The sequence below is a fragment of the Oncorhynchus mykiss genome, chromosome 2 (assembly GCF_013265735.2).
Source record: "Oncorhynchus mykiss isolate Arlee chromosome 2, USDA_OmykA_1.1, whole genome shotgun sequence".
Taxonomy (NCBI): domain Eukaryota; kingdom Metazoa; phylum Chordata; class Actinopteri; order Salmoniformes; family Salmonidae; genus Oncorhynchus; species Oncorhynchus mykiss.
The window spans coordinates 26,220,899-26,238,001 of record NC_048566.1 but is presented as its reverse complement, the minus strand read 5'-3'; the positions used below and the strand labels follow the sequence as shown (position 1 = coordinate 26,238,001).

General features: G+C 44.3%; 1 protein-coding gene across 4 annotated transcripts in view; it reads right to left on the bottom strand.

The window, feature by feature from the left end:
* The window catches only part of cdk14 (cyclin-dependent kinase 14), a 207,269-nt gene that overhangs the window by 92,980 nt on the left and 97,186 nt on the right, over positions 1-17,103 (bottom strand). For all 4 annotated transcript variants that reach the window (XM_036943595.1, XM_021626100.2, XM_021626109.2 and 1 more), the window contains one exon: positions 12,876-12,969. In XM_036943595.1, coding sequence (XP_036799490.1) covers positions 12,876-12,969 — 94 coding nt within the window. The remainder of the gene's footprint in view (positions 1-12,875; positions 12,970-17,103) is intronic.

The following is a 17,103-nucleotide window of genomic DNA, read 5'->3' as shown; positions in this document are numbered from 1 at the left end:
CCTCCTCATGTGTATGGCTTACAGGGGCTGTGAGCTATGCTATTAACTACACAGGTGTGATCCTCTTAAAACAGGGGATTCATAAGGTCTTGGTATTGTGGAGAGAATAAGGAGAGGATAATCAGAACACAATATAGACCTGTCAGACATTATCCCACCACCGCCTCCTCTCCTCTCCTCCATGCCTCTGCCTCCTTTCCTCTCCCCTTTCCTCTCCTCTCCAAATCTCCTCCTCTTCCCTCCCCTCATATCCGGACCACCTAGGTACCCCAGGGGTATTTGCTGAAGAAAACCTTTATCTCCACTGGATAACATTTACATTTTACCTCAGACAGTCAGACAGTCCCCTCCCCCTTCTTCCCCCTAACCCCCCTTCCACCCTTTCCCCTTACCTCTCCTCCCCCCAAATCGCCTTCCACCCCTCCCTTCTCCTTACCCCTTCTCCACCCAAACACCCTTCCACCACTTGCTCCTGTGAGGACAGACACTGGGAGACGAGAAGCAAGTACAGGGAGTGAATATTTCATAAATAACAGACATGAAACAAAACACAGATAGCGTCTGGACAGGGGAAACATAACGACATTAATGCTGACACTGTAATCAAACTGAGGAACAGACAGATATAGAGGAGGCAATCAATAAAGTGATGGAGTCCAGGTGAGTCCAATGAAGAACTGATGTGCGTAACGATGGTGACAGGTGTGCGTAATGATGGGCAGCAGGCGTGACAGCTCCTCGCCTCCTATCCTTCTCCGCTCCACATGCTACCTGCTAAAGGGCACACGACTCCTCCCCCACCCTAACTCTAAACCTATCCCCTAAAGGTGTCTGCATGCTTCCCATCCAAAACAGTTCAAACAGTTTGTGCACATTATGACAACATTTTGTGACGTTTTTGTTCCTTTTGATCTTCAGCAAGGTTTTTTTCGTCAGTTCGTGCACACAACTTTTTTTCTCGAGGTCGAGCCGAAGTTGGTAGCCAAAGTCTACGCCCTTTCGTCGGTGATTAGCAACAGTAGGGATTCTTTAAATAAGTGTTTGTTGTCATTCAACGAGAGACTAATCATGTACATTTCTTCCACTTGAGAAATGCTGAACCAAACATCTTAGTAACATTGAACGACTAAAATCTACTTAGCAAAAACGTTGAAATTAATGGCAGATTTCTTGAAATATCTTAGATTCATATTTTTTGTTGTTGTTGATCAAATGTTTTTATTATTTTTAATAAGGTATACATGGGACAGAAAAACAAGTAACAAGACCGAACAAGACAAACAGCTCCCATCCCACACCCGTCCCACAGGACTTCCCCAATCCAAAGTTAGATTAGTGGTTCACAATAGCAGTCTTTTTACAGAGTCATACCTTGAAGAAGGAGCAAATATGTTTCCCCATGCATGCGTCCTACAGATATTTCCATGTTTATAATGTCCATGAATGACAGCAGCCACTGCTGTCTGCTTAAAGAATGAGGAGCCTGCCAACATGAGGCCAGAATTTTCTTGGCTGCTGTTAATCGAGCCAGCTGAATACGTCCCTGTTTGGCAGATAGGTCTGAAGTAGTGTCATTGTTTAAAATAAAATAAACTGTGAACACGATACATTTCTACCCATTATGTCAGAAAGACAACCCCAGAAGCGTAAAACCCCTGGGCATTCCCAAACCACATTAAAAAATTTGAGGGCTCAGTGAGCAATTTGGGGTTTGTCTGGTTTTCATCTTAGATTCATTCGGACTATTTTAAGGATGTGTATACTGTCTACGGTGTCTCAAGTTGGACTAACAGTACTATTGCCACTTTTTTCAAATTTTTCAAGCGAAGGTCTTTTAAGAGAGTATGCGAGCACACTCGTTCAGTTCGCTTAGCCGAGTTTGGCTAGGCTCCAGTCGAGCCGAAGCATGCGGAAGGCTTGAGTCTAGAATAGCCTTTTCCTTGTGGGGACCGGTGAAATGTCCCCACTTGTCCGAATTTTCCTTGTTTTACAATTTTTTTCAAACACACACACCCTCACACACTTATCCCCAGCAGCCCTTGGCAAAAACAATCAAACCGCTTTGCCTCTTTGTCTTCACACCTGACACCTGACTCTGCCACTGCTTTCTGAAGACTGATCCCAGACAGCGCTGGACTGTGCTTTTCAACTTGTCCCGGTCCCATCTGCCTATTGGACAGATGCCCTGAGGAGACGCAGCTGAGTGGTGATGGACAGTCAAATGTCCCAATCAGAGGTCACTGGGTGTGGCATGTAACTGGAGAGCTCCAGAGGTGCAAACAGGGTAGCCTATAAACAACGGGTCCCATCCGCTGCCTCTGCTCTCTGCAGGGTCAGGGAGTCAGGAAGAGTTGGGGGCAGGTGACTACTTGTTTCAATAGTTAGAGGGCTGTTAGTTAGTGGTCAGGAGAGGGACTGTAAGGGTTTTCTACAGGTATGCAAACATTTACTACAGTGTGCACTAATGAACATGGTCACGTCCAGCCAGGGGTCAGAAGATAAAGGTCACCCCATAGATCAGAACCACAGGGATCATCAGCCTCTACTCATACTCAGACTGGGTAGAATGTGTTTAGTATGCGTTCAGTAAGTTCCGACAGGAGAGACCGCATTCACTCTCCACACAGTTACGTTGGGTGGTCAGCCCCCTCTCTCTTCCTAATCTGACTGAGTTGTGTGCAGTGGCTTATGCCTCAAAACCAAACTCATATTACTGTGTGTGTGTGTGTGTGTGTGTGTGTGTGTGTGTGTGTGCGTGCATGTGGCTTACTTCTCAAACTAAACTCATATTACTGTGTGTAAGCGTGTGTGTGTGTATGTGTGAGTGTATGTGTGTGTGTCTCATACTAAACTCATATTACTTCATCTCCCTGGATGTTGAGATAATTACCTGGTTTAGGAATAATTCAACCTGTATCTCTCGTTTAACCAGCCTCCTCTCCTCTGGCCACCTGCACAAACACTAACACACACATTCAGACAGACAAACACACACATGTTTAGACAGACAAAGCACATACTGTACACATATGTTCAGTCCAACACAGCCACACACACGTAGTCAATTACAGCCACACACATTCAAACAGACAGCCACTCACATGTGGTTTTCAGTTTCAATTCCCTGTCTGTGCAGACAGTATGGGTGTTCTTGTGTCATCAACACTTGCTATTTACTCAAGAACATGAACTGTTACATTATCCATAGGATATGCTGTCCTTGCTGTGTGTGTGTGTGTGTGTGTGTGTGTGTGTGTGTGTGTGTGTGTGTGTGTGTGTGTGTGTGCGTGCATTGATGTGTCATTCCCTAGGTGACAGAGGCGACAGCTTCGTCCATCACGCTAATGCAAGGCAAAGGCTCATTGTATTCAGTAAACACACACACACACACACACACACACACACACACACACACACACACACACACACATACCTCTGCTTTGACAGCCTTTCCTACAAATAGACATATCCATATTCCTACTGTTCTTCCGGGGGATGTAATCTTGAACAGAGTGACACTCAGTTAACCAGCTACATTGGGCCTGGGCTCGTACCACGCATATCTAATTCAGACGGACAGAGGGGACGGAGACCCTGCTGTAACTCGCAGCCAGCCAGTCAGCCAATCAGCCAGTCAGTCAGCCCCGCCCACTCACGTCTCAGGACCAAAAAAAGAGCAACACATGGCATAAACACCCACAGGCTGTCTGCTCAGGATAGCCAGGGCTTTGGAAGATTACAACAGAACACTGACATTCATATAAAGCAGCGGCTTTGAATAAATAACAGCCGTAAGTTGATTTGCTCTCAGCTCACACACACTTGCCCATGGAGCTCTGTGGGGATGGGATAAAGCATGGCAACGACGGGGATAAAGCAAGGTAACAAAGGGGATAGCTTTAATTCGGTTACGGATCATTAGAATGGCACTGCTGGAGATTAGCTTCTCTTCTCTCAGGGAAGCAGCATAGATACCTTTGGTTTTTAGCTGCAAACAAACAAATAGGCTTCACAACACATAGTAAATAGCCCAATGGGCTGGCTCAGATATTGTCTTGTCACATTGGTTTTTCCATCATGGTTCCAGTGAATATCGTAGATGGATGAGCCGGCTAGTGAAGTATAGGCCTTCAGCTTGGCTACATAGTGTGAAATGTTGGACAATTATACAGTAACGGAATTGCGCTAAGACTCCAATTATTCTATTAAAATGTATGCTAAACAAAAAACATTCATTTCAAAGTTTAACAAACCATACAACTCTATGCACAAGGACTACTTTTAACAAACAACTGTGCAGATGCAAACTTTGGTAACAGAATTTCGGTAAAATCATTGTTTTGTGTCCACGTTTTACAAAAAGTCTTAAATATATGCTCCCAATGAAGATGCAACCATGTAGAAAGAATGGGGTGTCAGCTATGTCATGACACATAGACTTTGAAAAAAATATTTTGGTTATTGAACTATAGTAAGTGAAGTGGATTTACACCCGGTAACGGAATTTCATCATGGGTCCCAGGTCTGTATTACACAGAAAATAATAATTATGGATAAGAAATGTAATTATTTTCATGGTGATGGATCCTAAATAGGTATAAACATGTGCCATGTTCGTCGTAAGAACACTCGGACCAAAGCGCAGCGTGAAATCGGTTCGACCTATTTTATTTGAAGTGAACTGCACAAAAACAATAAAGAATAAACGAAACGTGACGTTCTGGAGTGCTCACAGGCAACAACACAAAAACAAGATCCCACAAAACACAGTGGGAAAATGGCTGCCTAAATATGATCCCCAACCAGAGACAACGATAAACAGCTGCCTCTGATTGGGAACCATACCAGGCCAACAACTTAGATTACCCACCCTAGTCACACCCCGATCTAACCAAAATAGAGAATAAAAGTCTCTCTATGGTCAGGGCGTGACAACATGCAATATCCTCCTTTGCATATTTGGGTATTATTCTACACACATATTCTACACAAGACCAAATTTGGTTGGTCCGGACAGAACCAAATCTGAACCAATAATAGACGTCTATGTTGCACAAGTTTGGACATCAAAATACAGCACAGTAGAGCTCAGTTGAGTGCAGTACAGCACAGCATATAACAGGAAAGTTGAGTAGAGTCGAGTTCAGTACAGTAAAGTTTAGTTCAGTACAGTACAATACAGTACATTATAGTTTACTCAACTCTAGTGCATTCTACTGTATACAGTAATGAACTATACTCTACTTTTCTTTACTGTACTGTGCTGTATTGTGCTGTCCAAACCAGCTGTTGTTTGTAACTACTATGATTTCCCATTGTAGCCAATTCAATTGCAGAAATTCAGTTTTTTGGAAATTCCTTTACCAATTTTGAGTTTCACCACTTATAAATTCATAAACAAAATGGATATCAGTAAAAAACCCGATAACTAACTTTCATTATCCTCCGTCGTCATAAGGGAGAGAAATTTGAAAATATCTTAAAGATATATGGGATTTTGGAATTACAAGGCACAATGTTTCTTAACCTTACAGTAGGCAGACAAATGTCTCCAAAAGTGTTGATATTAGTTCAACATTAGTGTGTTTTGATGTATTTCTTATACCTTTTAAGACTTTTTTCTGGTAGACGTTATCTAAGAACTATTTTCCATCTGTTTGACAATAAATCAAATCCTTTGCTTATTCCAAATGGTTGAAAAATGCTATGCTTTAATTAGGAAAAATAAATAGACTCTTAACTTCAATTTCACACCAAATTTGACATGCTCTTATGAACTTCACATGCTGGTGCTCATGGGTCCTTTTACATGCAAATGACCAGGGTGTTAGTGTGGGTCTAACTTTTTTCAAAATGCCAACTGACTTTTGGCAGACTGAGTACATATCAGACAGGGATGCTAGGTGACCTTTCTCTCTCCTTCACAAACACACTGGCCTATTAGAGGGGCGTGACTCAGCATAATCTCTCCACCGACAGACAGACAGACAGACAGACAGGCAGACAGAAGGTGCTGACACGTACACATGTACCAACCACAGGAGGATGGTGGCACCTTAATTGGGGAGGACGGATCGGAATAAGTGGAATGGTATAAACAACATCAAACATATGGTTCCATGTTTCCATTTGATGCCATAATATTTGCTCTGTTCAAGACATAATTTTAAACCGTCCTCCCCTCAGCAGTCTCCTGTGGTACCAACGCACGCACACACACGCACACGCACGCACGCACACGCACACGCACACACACACACACGTGTCTCTGGCCATGCGTCAACTCTTGACACTGAGGAGCTGAGCAGGACATGATTCCAAAGAAACAGAGAGTTGAAGAAAAAAAGAGAGCAGGAATGAAAGAGGGATTCAAATGGAAATGTGAGTGTCAGCCTAACTCTGACAGGTGGAGCTGTTTGTTACGCTAACTGACCGTCTAGCTGCCATGCCAAGCAGACCGGTGGACATTTTTACAGATATATTTCTGTATCTGTCTTTTCTTCCTCTAGCTGACAGCAGAGTACACAGACACACAACAGGCGTGATTGGGGTGGGAGAAAATATAAACGGCTCAATTTGACGGGTCAGTACTTCTTAGCCAATGCAATATAGTGAGAGTTGTCTCAGTGTGGTGCCATTTTGGTTCAATACGTTGGGTGAGTGAGTCCATGTCCATCCTGGTCCATGAGGCTGTCGTGTCTCTACTATGGTTAAATGATATCTCATGCTATTTTCAAATCGATTAGCTAGCGTTTAATTGATTACGTGGTTGAATTAAACCATGCAACAATTAAACCATTAATAACCTGGAGCACCACAGAAGCATTAGTTTATATGGAGCGTCTATCTCCCGAATCCACTTCAATCTGAAGATCTTTTATATCAATAGCAGTCAATCAGTCATTAATTATTATTTACCTAATATCAGTCTCATCTGAACGTCATAAAATTCTTGGTTATCTGCACGAACCCAGCCTTTACTTATGACTCATCCATACACAAATTGGCTCAATGACTTAATTACTAACTAATTAAACGATTACAGAATATACAATACATGATAACATTATACAGTACATAACATCCCTAGTGGACCAAACAAAAGCAGTTTGCTTATAACATGATAGATTCAGAGAGGAAAAGGGGGATGTGGAGGAAGACAAAGGAACATGGGTCTCTATCGGACATGGAAAGCTATTCTCGCATAAATATGAATGCATATGCACTTTAACAATCGCTCGTTCGGATAAAGGAATGTATTTACGATTGAGCTGGTGATGTGAGGCTCTGGTTTGCCCAGTCGAGGTCGCCATTGTCCTTTGTAGATTCTGCCGGGTCGTCGTGGAGTGAGATGTTTATCTCACTAGTGGTCTTCTGCGTCAGACAATGCTCTTACTAGATTTGCTACCATTCCAGCTGCAGTGTGTTAGGCTGTAATCTAGGACTCACTTCTTGAGTGGTCAATAGTTCAGAGTTCATACCATTTCACGTGTGGAGCAAGCGCTCATGTTTTCTGGCCTGTAGGGTTGAAATTAGAATTAGCCCTTTTTAAATGTGAGGACAAGTCCTCACGGTATTTGGACCTGAGGATTCTTTTCGTCACGGAGGCTATTATTCAAGAGTGGAAAAGGGGTTGGTCTACTATTTCCAACCAAAGTCTATTCATTTGGGCGTGGATACTGACTTAGTTAAACTTTACATGGAGGCCAATTCTTTCATTTTAAAGGTTAACATCACATTACATCATTTCGCAAATAGTTTAATCTTTACTCATTCATTTTATACAAGAAATAGATGCGAGCCTCATAACTGAGGAACCTGTATAAACAGAGTTAGGGTAATGTGGCTGTATTGTCTTTCATGAGGTCACGAACATGAAACAAAATGGACCGGCTCGTAGCTGGCTTCTCCACCGACCGTTTACACATTCTCTAAAATAGGAATATTGTTCAATTCTCAAATTCAGGGACATAGAATTTGGCGTAAAACTTCACCCCCCTCTCCTCCTAACAGGAGAGGGGGGATTGCTCACATCTCTGCTAGCCAATTCACTGAAAGGGCTAGCATCATGACAAGGCCATATAACCTGTACATAATATTGTGTGTGTATTTACAAACGCTCTTATTAAACGTGTTCAATTCCTTAAATGTATGCTAATCATGTTCATAACGCCACAAAAGGCCAGTTAATGTTTGAACGTCCAAACACTAATTATTGCCCTCTGGATTATGAGAAACACATGCTGAATCAATAATAAGAAATAATAATGATTCTACAGTCAAGGTAAGACTGTAAGCCTAGTATAAGCACATCTCTGGCCTCCTCATGTGTATGGCTGAGCTATGCTATTAACTCCACAGGTGTGATCCTGTTAAAACAGGGGATTCATAAGGTCTTGGTATTGTGGAGAGAATAAGGATAGGATAATCAGAACACAATATAGACTGGTCAGACTTTATTCCACCACCTTCTCCTCTCCTCTCCTCTCCTCTCCTCTCCTCTCCTCTCCTCTCCTCTCCTCTCCTCTCCTCTCCTCTCCTCTCCTCTCCTCTCCTCTCCTCTCCTCTCACCTATATCCTCCTCTCCTCTGCTTCCTCTCGCCCCTACCCTTCTCCCCTTTCCTCTCCTCTGCCTCCTCTCCCCTCTCCTCCTCATATCCGGACCACCTAGGTACCCCAGGGGTATTCGCTGAAAAAAACCTTTATCTCCACTGGATAACATTTACATTTTACCTCAGACAGTCAGACAGCCCACCCAATCCCCGTCCATCCCTCCCTTCCCTTCCCCTCCCCCCAAACATATACCTCTCCCTTCCCCTTCCCTATCCTCCGCCCAAACCCCCTTTCATCGCTTGCTCTGCCCCTACTATCCTCTGCTCCACCTGCAGCCTGCTAAAGGGCACACAGACCCCCTCCAAGGACCTGCTGCCAGGTGCGCCTCCATCGATACCCAAGCTGGCGACAGGCCATCCCACTACTGGGTCTCTCCCCTCTTTTCACTCTTTCCCCTCTACCCCTCTCTCTTTGTGTCTGTGTGTTCAAGGGGTGTACTGGATGGATGCAGGGAGCAGAGAGGGCTGGGGTTTTGGGGGGAATCTTACAGATGTGAGGAGAGCAGACAGCCCCAATTTTCTCTTTGGCAAAACAGACAATCAATAAAATGCTTTTATACAGTATCTCTCTCTCCCCTGCTATCTGTCCTCCTAGGATGCTTTGTGTAAGATTCCCTGCCTGGGGCATACTCCCTACACACACAGATTCACACAGACATACAAACACACAGACGCACACGCACCCACACACTTCTCCTCGACAGCCCTCGGCAAAACAAACCGAACCTCTTTGTCTCTTTGTCTTCACACCTGACTCCTGACTCTACCAACCTCCGTCTCGCTCTCTCTCGCTCTCTTTCTCTCTCTTTCTTTATCCCTCTCTTTCTCTCTCCCATCATCTCAGTAATTGTCTGCATTAACTCGTTTCAGAGGATGAATGAATATGAATTCATCACATTAACACTCCACTTCAATTCAGCCGACGGGGGGAATTATGGAGGACAGATGAGCTGATTAAGGGATTCATGAGACCTCACACAGCCATAAAATATTGATGCAGTCAGGCTCTGAGTCCTGTTCAGAAATATATCTATCAATCTATCTACCATTCTTATTAATCCCTAATCACTGATTCCTTAAATAAGCAGCTAGCGGAAGAATTGAATAGCTATCTGACCCTGAGTTAAAGAGGTCCACAGACCTCATGCTGATTAGATCAAGACCCAAAGGTTAATGCTCAAGTACACAAATACTCAAGTACACAGTAAACACAGTCAATTGGTCAGTCACAACAATGATTCAGATTGCATCATTCAGATAGATACTGCATGTGTTAAGCAGTATTGGTGTCTCTGATGGGTCTTTGGCCTGGTTTGATAACTACCTCTCTCAAAGCCAGAACATCTGCTGTCTCAGCCACTGCCTGTCACCAAGGGAGTACCCCAAGGGTTGATCCTAGGCCCCCACACTTCTCTCAATTTATATCAACAACATAGCTCAGGCAGTAGGAAGCTCTCTCATCCATTTATATGCAGATGATAGTCTTATACTCAGATGGTCCCTCCCTGGATTTTGTGTTAAACGCTCTACAACAAAGCTTTCTTAGTGTCCAACAAGCTTTCTCTGCCCTTAAACTTGTTCTGAACACCTGCAAAACAAAGTTCTTGTGGTTTGGTAAGAAGAACGTCCTTCTCCCCACCGGGGTGATTACTACCTCTGAGGGTTTAGAGCTCATAACAAGTACTTGGGAGTATTGCTTGACGGTACACTGTCCTTCTCTCAGCACATATCCAAGCTGCAGGCTAAGGTTAAATCTAGACTTGGTTTCCTCTATCGTAATCGCTCCTCTTTTACCCCAGCTGCCAAACTAACCCTGATTCGTATGACCATCCTACCCATGCTAGATTATGGAGACATAAATTATAGATGGGCAGGTAAGAGTGCTCTCGAGCGGCTAGATGTCCTTTACCATTCGGCCATTAGATTTGCCACCAAAGCTCCTTATTGGACACATCACTGCACTCTATACTCCTCTGTAAACTAGTCACCTCTGTATACCCGTCGCAAGACCCACTGGTTGACGCTTATTTATAAAACCCTCTTAGGCCTCACTCCCCCCTATCTGAGATATCTACTGCAGCCCTCATCCTCCACATACAACACCCGTTCTGCCAGTCACATTCTGTTAAAGGTCCCCAAAGCACACACATCTCTGGGTCGCTCCTCTTTTCAGTTAGCTGCAGCTAGCGACTGGAACGAGCTGCAACAAACACTCAAACTGGACAGTTTTATCTCAATCTCTTCATTCAAAGACTCAATCATGGACACTCTTACTGAACATTGTGGCTGCTTTGCGTGATGTATTGTTGTTTCTACCTTCTTGCCCTTTGTGTTGTTGTCTGTGCCCAGTAATGTTTGTACCATGTTTTGTGTTGCTACCATGTTGTGCTGCAGCCATGTTGTGTTGCTACCGTGTTGTTGTCATGTGTTGCTGCCATGACGTGTTGTTGTCTTTGGTCTCTCTTTATGTAGAGTTGTGGTGTCTCTCTTGTCTTGATGTGTGTTTTAGCCTATATTTTTTATTTTAATCACAGCCCCCGCAGGATGCCTTTTGCCTTTTGGTAGGCCGTTGTCATGTCTTTACTATCATAAACTGAAGACTGGTAGTTTTTTATCAAAGATTCTCTGTAATTAGTTATTACGCGATTAGACTGATTAATCATGTAACCGTAATTACTAGGAAGTCGGGGCACCAAGGAAAAATATTCAGATTACAAAGTTATCATTTCCTAAAATAACTTTTCAAATATTTTATCTGATCAATTAGTCTTCGAATTCATGAATTATTTACTTTACCTCACATTAGTCTCGTTCCAAACGTCGTAAATTGTTGGTTCTCTGCACGAACCCAGTCTTCACTATGAGTCATCCATACATCAATTTTCTTAAATAATTACTAACTAAGTAATTCACAGAAATGCATAAACAAACAAACAAACAAGGTAAATGTGGTTACATTAAATGAGAATGTGCCCTAGTAGGCTAAACCGGCATGGTGGCTTGTTAGACAAAAGGGGAAGTGGGGGTCGACTAAGAAGTCACTACAGAGTGATAATTATAACAATTGAAATGCTAATCCCTTGCACATGAACGCTCACTCATTCGGGAACAATTGCAATCAATATATATATTTACGCTCAGTGTGTTGTCTTGATCAATGGTGAAAAGTTAATTTATTTTGTAGAATTGTCCGTCTCTCTCCCTCTCTCTTTCGGTTGTGGTTAGAGTGGATAGTTCAGAGTGAAATTCGTTATAGAATGGATGTTTCGGCGGTTGTCGTTCTTCGCGTTCAATGATGCCGAATTCCTAGCTGCAGACTAGTAATTAATATCAAAGACTTGTTCTTATTCTGTCGGTATTGATAGTCTAAGAGTTTTACCACGTGGTATGGTTAAAAGATTCAGCAATGGTCTACAACCTTTGTCCTCCTAATGGAGAAAAACATGGTCTGCAACCTTTAGCCATCTCGTAATTGAGGTGAGCTCGATCTGCTGATCGAAAACCCGAGTGGGGATTTTATTCGGAAGGCAGAAAAGGGCTGTCCCAGGACGCCTGACCCTAACTGGGATCAGGGACGGTCCTCTTATTTAGTTAACTCCAATCCCCTTTTTGAGTTTTCCTTTATTAAACAGTCCAAAATCATATTACACAATTTTACAAACGATATCATACTCACTCATTCATCTTATACAACAATTATATGTAAACCTCATATCTGAGGCTATTATATAAACAGCGTTATGGTAATGTGGCCACACCGTCTCCCATGAGCTTCCCCAAGTTGTAACAAACGGACCAGTTCGTAGCTGGATTCTTCACCGATCTTTTATACTTTCTCCGGAACATGAAATTTGTTCGGACCTCAAGTTCTGTGAGGTGGAAGGAATTGCTTTGTTCTCTATGAAAATTTACTCTCTCTATACTGTGTGTCCATGAGGAGATCCTCAGTAATTTACGACGTCTCTCTGACCACAGCAACCTAGTTGAAGGAGGAAAGGGGGAGGCAGGGAGAGGGGGATGGGGCTTGCTATACCCAAAGAGGCCAACGTCATGACACCGTCATTGTAAATACAAATTTGTTCTTAACTGACTTGCCTAGTTAAATAAAGGTTAAAAAAGAATTCTAATTAATTAACTAAAAAGTGCTCAAAGTGGGACAGTTTCCCATTGGTTCACAACTGAGAGGAGATGTTGTGTATCAGTGACAGCATAGACATATTGTGCACATACGTACACACGCACACAAACACACAGCTGACTTACCAGGAATATCCTCTCCAGCTGATCCTGGATGTCCTTCATCCCAGGGAAAGCTGCCACTCCTTGGATCATCTCGATGAAGATGCAGCCCACACCCCTGGGGAGACACAGACAGCATCACCATTAGAGACAGAAAGACAGCATCCCCATTAGAGACAGACAGACACCATCCCCATTAGAGACAGACAGACAGCATCCCCATTAGAGACACACAGACAGCATCCCCATTAGAGACACACAGACAGCATCCCCATTAGAGACACACAGACAGCATCCTCATTAGAGACACACAGACAGCATCCCCATTAGAGACAGACAGACAGCATCAACTGAGCTGGAGAGATCCAGAGCCATCAGCAGTAAACATTTGAACCCCTCTATGAAGAATACTAGCTTACACAACTACAATTCATCATGATTTAATCTATAGTGTACTCAAATGGCTTTGTAGAAGTGCACAGTATATTTTGAAAGGCAAATGGTTTACTCTTGGGGAATATTTTAATTTCCTTCTAAATCTATGGTTGATGTCTTGATTTGCTAGAGGATTTAGCTCCAGTAAAGTATTTGTTCAGAAAACTAACTCTTCTCTCTCCACTGGCCATCCCATTATCCAACAATCTGAGGTGGTGATGGTTGGATAATGGGATGCCCAGTGGAGAGAGAAGGAGAGAGGGATGGAGAAAGAGAGAGGTGGCCAGTTCTGGAGAGTGGTGTGTGTGTGTTTAAACAGGTGTCAGAGCCCATTTGTCAGAGAGCTATTGTTTCCTGACAGATTCACTTTCTGGCCCAGTGCACACTGCTCCCTCTCTCCCTCTCTCTTTCCCTCCATCTCTACATGACCGGCTGAGCGGTCCTGAGGTTGAGCAGTCCTGAGCAGCCACACAGCTAATGCAGAAAAAGAAAGTGGGATAAATAGAAAGAAAGAAAGAAAGAAAGAAAGGAGAAAGGGAGAAAGACAGAGAGAAAACCACCAGCACCACTTTCATTGACTTAAACTCTCATTTTTGAAAATGTAATCAAATCAAATCAAATCTAATTTTATTTGTCACATACACATGGTTAGCAGATGTTAATGCGAGTGTAGCGAAATGCTTGTGCTTCTAGTTCCGACAATGCAGTAATAACCAACAAGTAATCTAACTAACAATTCCAAAACTACTGTCTTGTACACAGTGTAAGGGGATAAAGAATATGTACATAAGGATATATGAATGAGTGATGGTACAGAGCAGCATAGGCAAGATACAGTAGATGGTATCGAGTACAGAAAATACATATGAGATGAGTATGTAAACAAAGTGGCATAGTTAAAGTGGCTAGTGATACATGTATTACATAAGGATACAGTCGATGGTATAGAGTACAGTATATACGTATGCATATGAGATGAATAATGTAGGGTAAGTAACATTATATAAGGTAGCATTGTTTAAAGTGGCTAGTGATATATTTACATAATTTCCCATCAATTCCCATTATTAAAGTGGCTGGAGTTGAGTCAGTGTCAGTGTGTTGGCAGCAGCCACTCAATGTTAGTGGTGGCTGTTTAACAGTCTGATGGCCTTGAGATAGAAGCTGTTTTTCAGTCTCTCGGTCCCAGCTTTGATGCACCTGTACTGACCTCGCCTTCTGGATGATAGCGGGGTGAACAGGCAGTGGCTCGGGTGGTTGATGTCCTTGATGATCTTTATGGCCTTCCTGTGACATCGGGTGGTGTAGGTGTCCTGGAGGGCAGGTAGTTTGCCCCCGGTGATGCGTTGTGCAGACCTCACTACCCTCTGGAGAGCCTTACGGTTGAGGGCGAAGGCGGTGATACAGCCCGCCAGGATGCTCTCGATTGTGCATCTGTAGAAGTTTGTGAGTGCTTTTGGTGACAAGCCAAATTTCTTCAGCCTCCTGAGGTTGAAGAGGCGCTGCTGCGCCGCCTTCACAATGCTGTCTGTGTGAGTGGACCAATTCAGTTTGTCTGTGATGTGTATGCCGAGGAACTTAAAACTTGCTACCCTCTCCACTACTGTTCCATCGATGTGGATAGGGGGGTGTTCCCTCTGCTGTTTCCTGAAGTCCACAATCATCTCCTTAGTTTTGTTGACGTTGAGTGTGAGGTTATTTTCCTGACACCACACTCCGAGGGCCCTCACCTCCTCCCTGTAGGCCGTCTCGTCGTTGTTGGTAATCAAGCCTACCACTGTTGTGTCGTCCGCAAACTTGATGATTGAGTTGGAGGCGTGCGTGGCCACGCAGTCGTGGGTGAACAGGGAGTACAGGAGAGGGCTCAAAACGCACCCTTGTGGGGCCCCAGTGTTGAGGATCAGCGGGGAGGAGATGTTGTTGCCTACCCTCACCACCTGGGGGCGGCCCGTCAGGAAGTCCAGTACCCAGTTGCACAGGGCGGGGTCGAGACCCAGGGTCTCGAGCTTGATGACGAGCTTGGAGGGTACTATGGTGTTGAATGCCGAGCTGTAGTCAATGAACAGCATTCTCACATAGGTATTCCTCTTGTCCAGATGGGTTAGGGCAGTGTGCAGTGTGGTTGAGATTGCATCGTCTGTGGACCTATTTGGGCGGTAAGCAAATTGGAGTGGGTCTAGGGTGTCAGGTAGGGTGGAGGTGATATGGTCCTTGACTAGTCTCTCAAAGCACTTCATGATGACGGAAGTGAGTGCTACGGGGCGGTAGTCGTTTAGCTCAGTTACCTTAGCTTTCTTGGGAACAGGAACAATGGTGGCCCTCTTGAAGCATGTGGGAACAGCAGACTGGTATAGGGATTGATTGAATATGTCCGTAAACACACCGGCCAGCTGGTCTGCGCATGCTCTGAGGGCGCGGCTGGGGATGCCGTCTGGGCCTGCAGCCTTGCGAGGGTTAACACGTTTAAATGTCTTACTCACCTCGGCTGCAGTGAAGGAGAGACCGCATGTTTTCGTTGCAGGCCGTGTCAGTGGCACTGTATTGTCCTCAAAGCGGGCAAAAAAGTTATTTAGTCTGCCTGGGAGCAGGACATCCTGGTCCGTGACTGGGCTGGATTTCTTCCTGTAGTCCGTGATTGACTGTAGCCCCGTCCACATGCCTCTTGTGTCTGAGCCGTTGAATTGAGATTCTACTTTGTCTCTGTACTGACGCTTAGCTTGTTTGATAGCCTTGCGGAGGGAATAGCTGCACTGTTTGTATTCGGTCATGTTACCAGACACCTTGCCCTGATTAAAAGCAGTGGTTCGCGCTTTCAGTTTCACGCGAATGCTGCCATCAATCCACGGTTTCTGGTTAGGGAATGTTTTAATCGTTGCTATGGGAACGACATATTCAACGCACGTTCTAATGAACTCGCACACCGAATCAGCGTATTCGTCAATGTTGTTGTCTGACGCAATACGAAACATGTCCCAGTCCACGTGATGGAAGCAGTTTTGGAGTGTGGAGTCAGCTTGGTCGGACCAGCGTTGGACAGACCTCAGCGTGGGAGCCTCTTGTTTTATCATCTATACGTATAGTCCAGGAAGAGCGCTATACATTTTGAGAAGTCCAATGGATTGAAGTAGGTGCTGGATTGAACAATACATGTTCATCACCAAACTGTTCAGATTTTTCCTAGATCTTTATACAGAGACGGGTGTTTAATCAGATACAGAGGTTTGGCTTGGCAGGGAGAGGGATCAAACCTGCTACTAACAGTGTGAAAACAACAGGGTTTCAACCACATCCTCCACTCTTCTTGTCACACCTCTCTCTGTCTGTCTGGCTGTGCTGTCTGTCTGGGTCCACAGTGGTCTGTCAGCTTGACTGACAGGTGCCTGGTGAAACGGCAGGCTCACTGAGGCGATAACAGCCATAAAAATAGACTAGAGGAAGAATCCCTGTTTTGTTCCACCCTATTCTTCCCTTTCCTCCTGTCTTCCAGATTCAGATCTGTTCCTTTAACCTGTCAGTGGTTTGACGGATATGGGACAGACTGTTACCCAAACCAGTGACCCAGCACTGAGCACACTGCGGTCGATGTGAGCGCTGCCTGTTCATGGAACACTGCTTTCTAAGTGACGGTATAGGTCTTTCTATGTTGAGTGGCTCCAGTCTCGGTGGAGTGGAAAAGTGCCCTGAGGATTTGCCCACCTGCTCTACTGCCCACCTAACCCGCTGCCTCTCCCTCCCCACTATGCTTTAATTACCCGCGCTGGGATGCAGCTGGGGTCCTTGGAAAGGGGCGTCCTCGAGGACTGCCTGTCCAGATCGA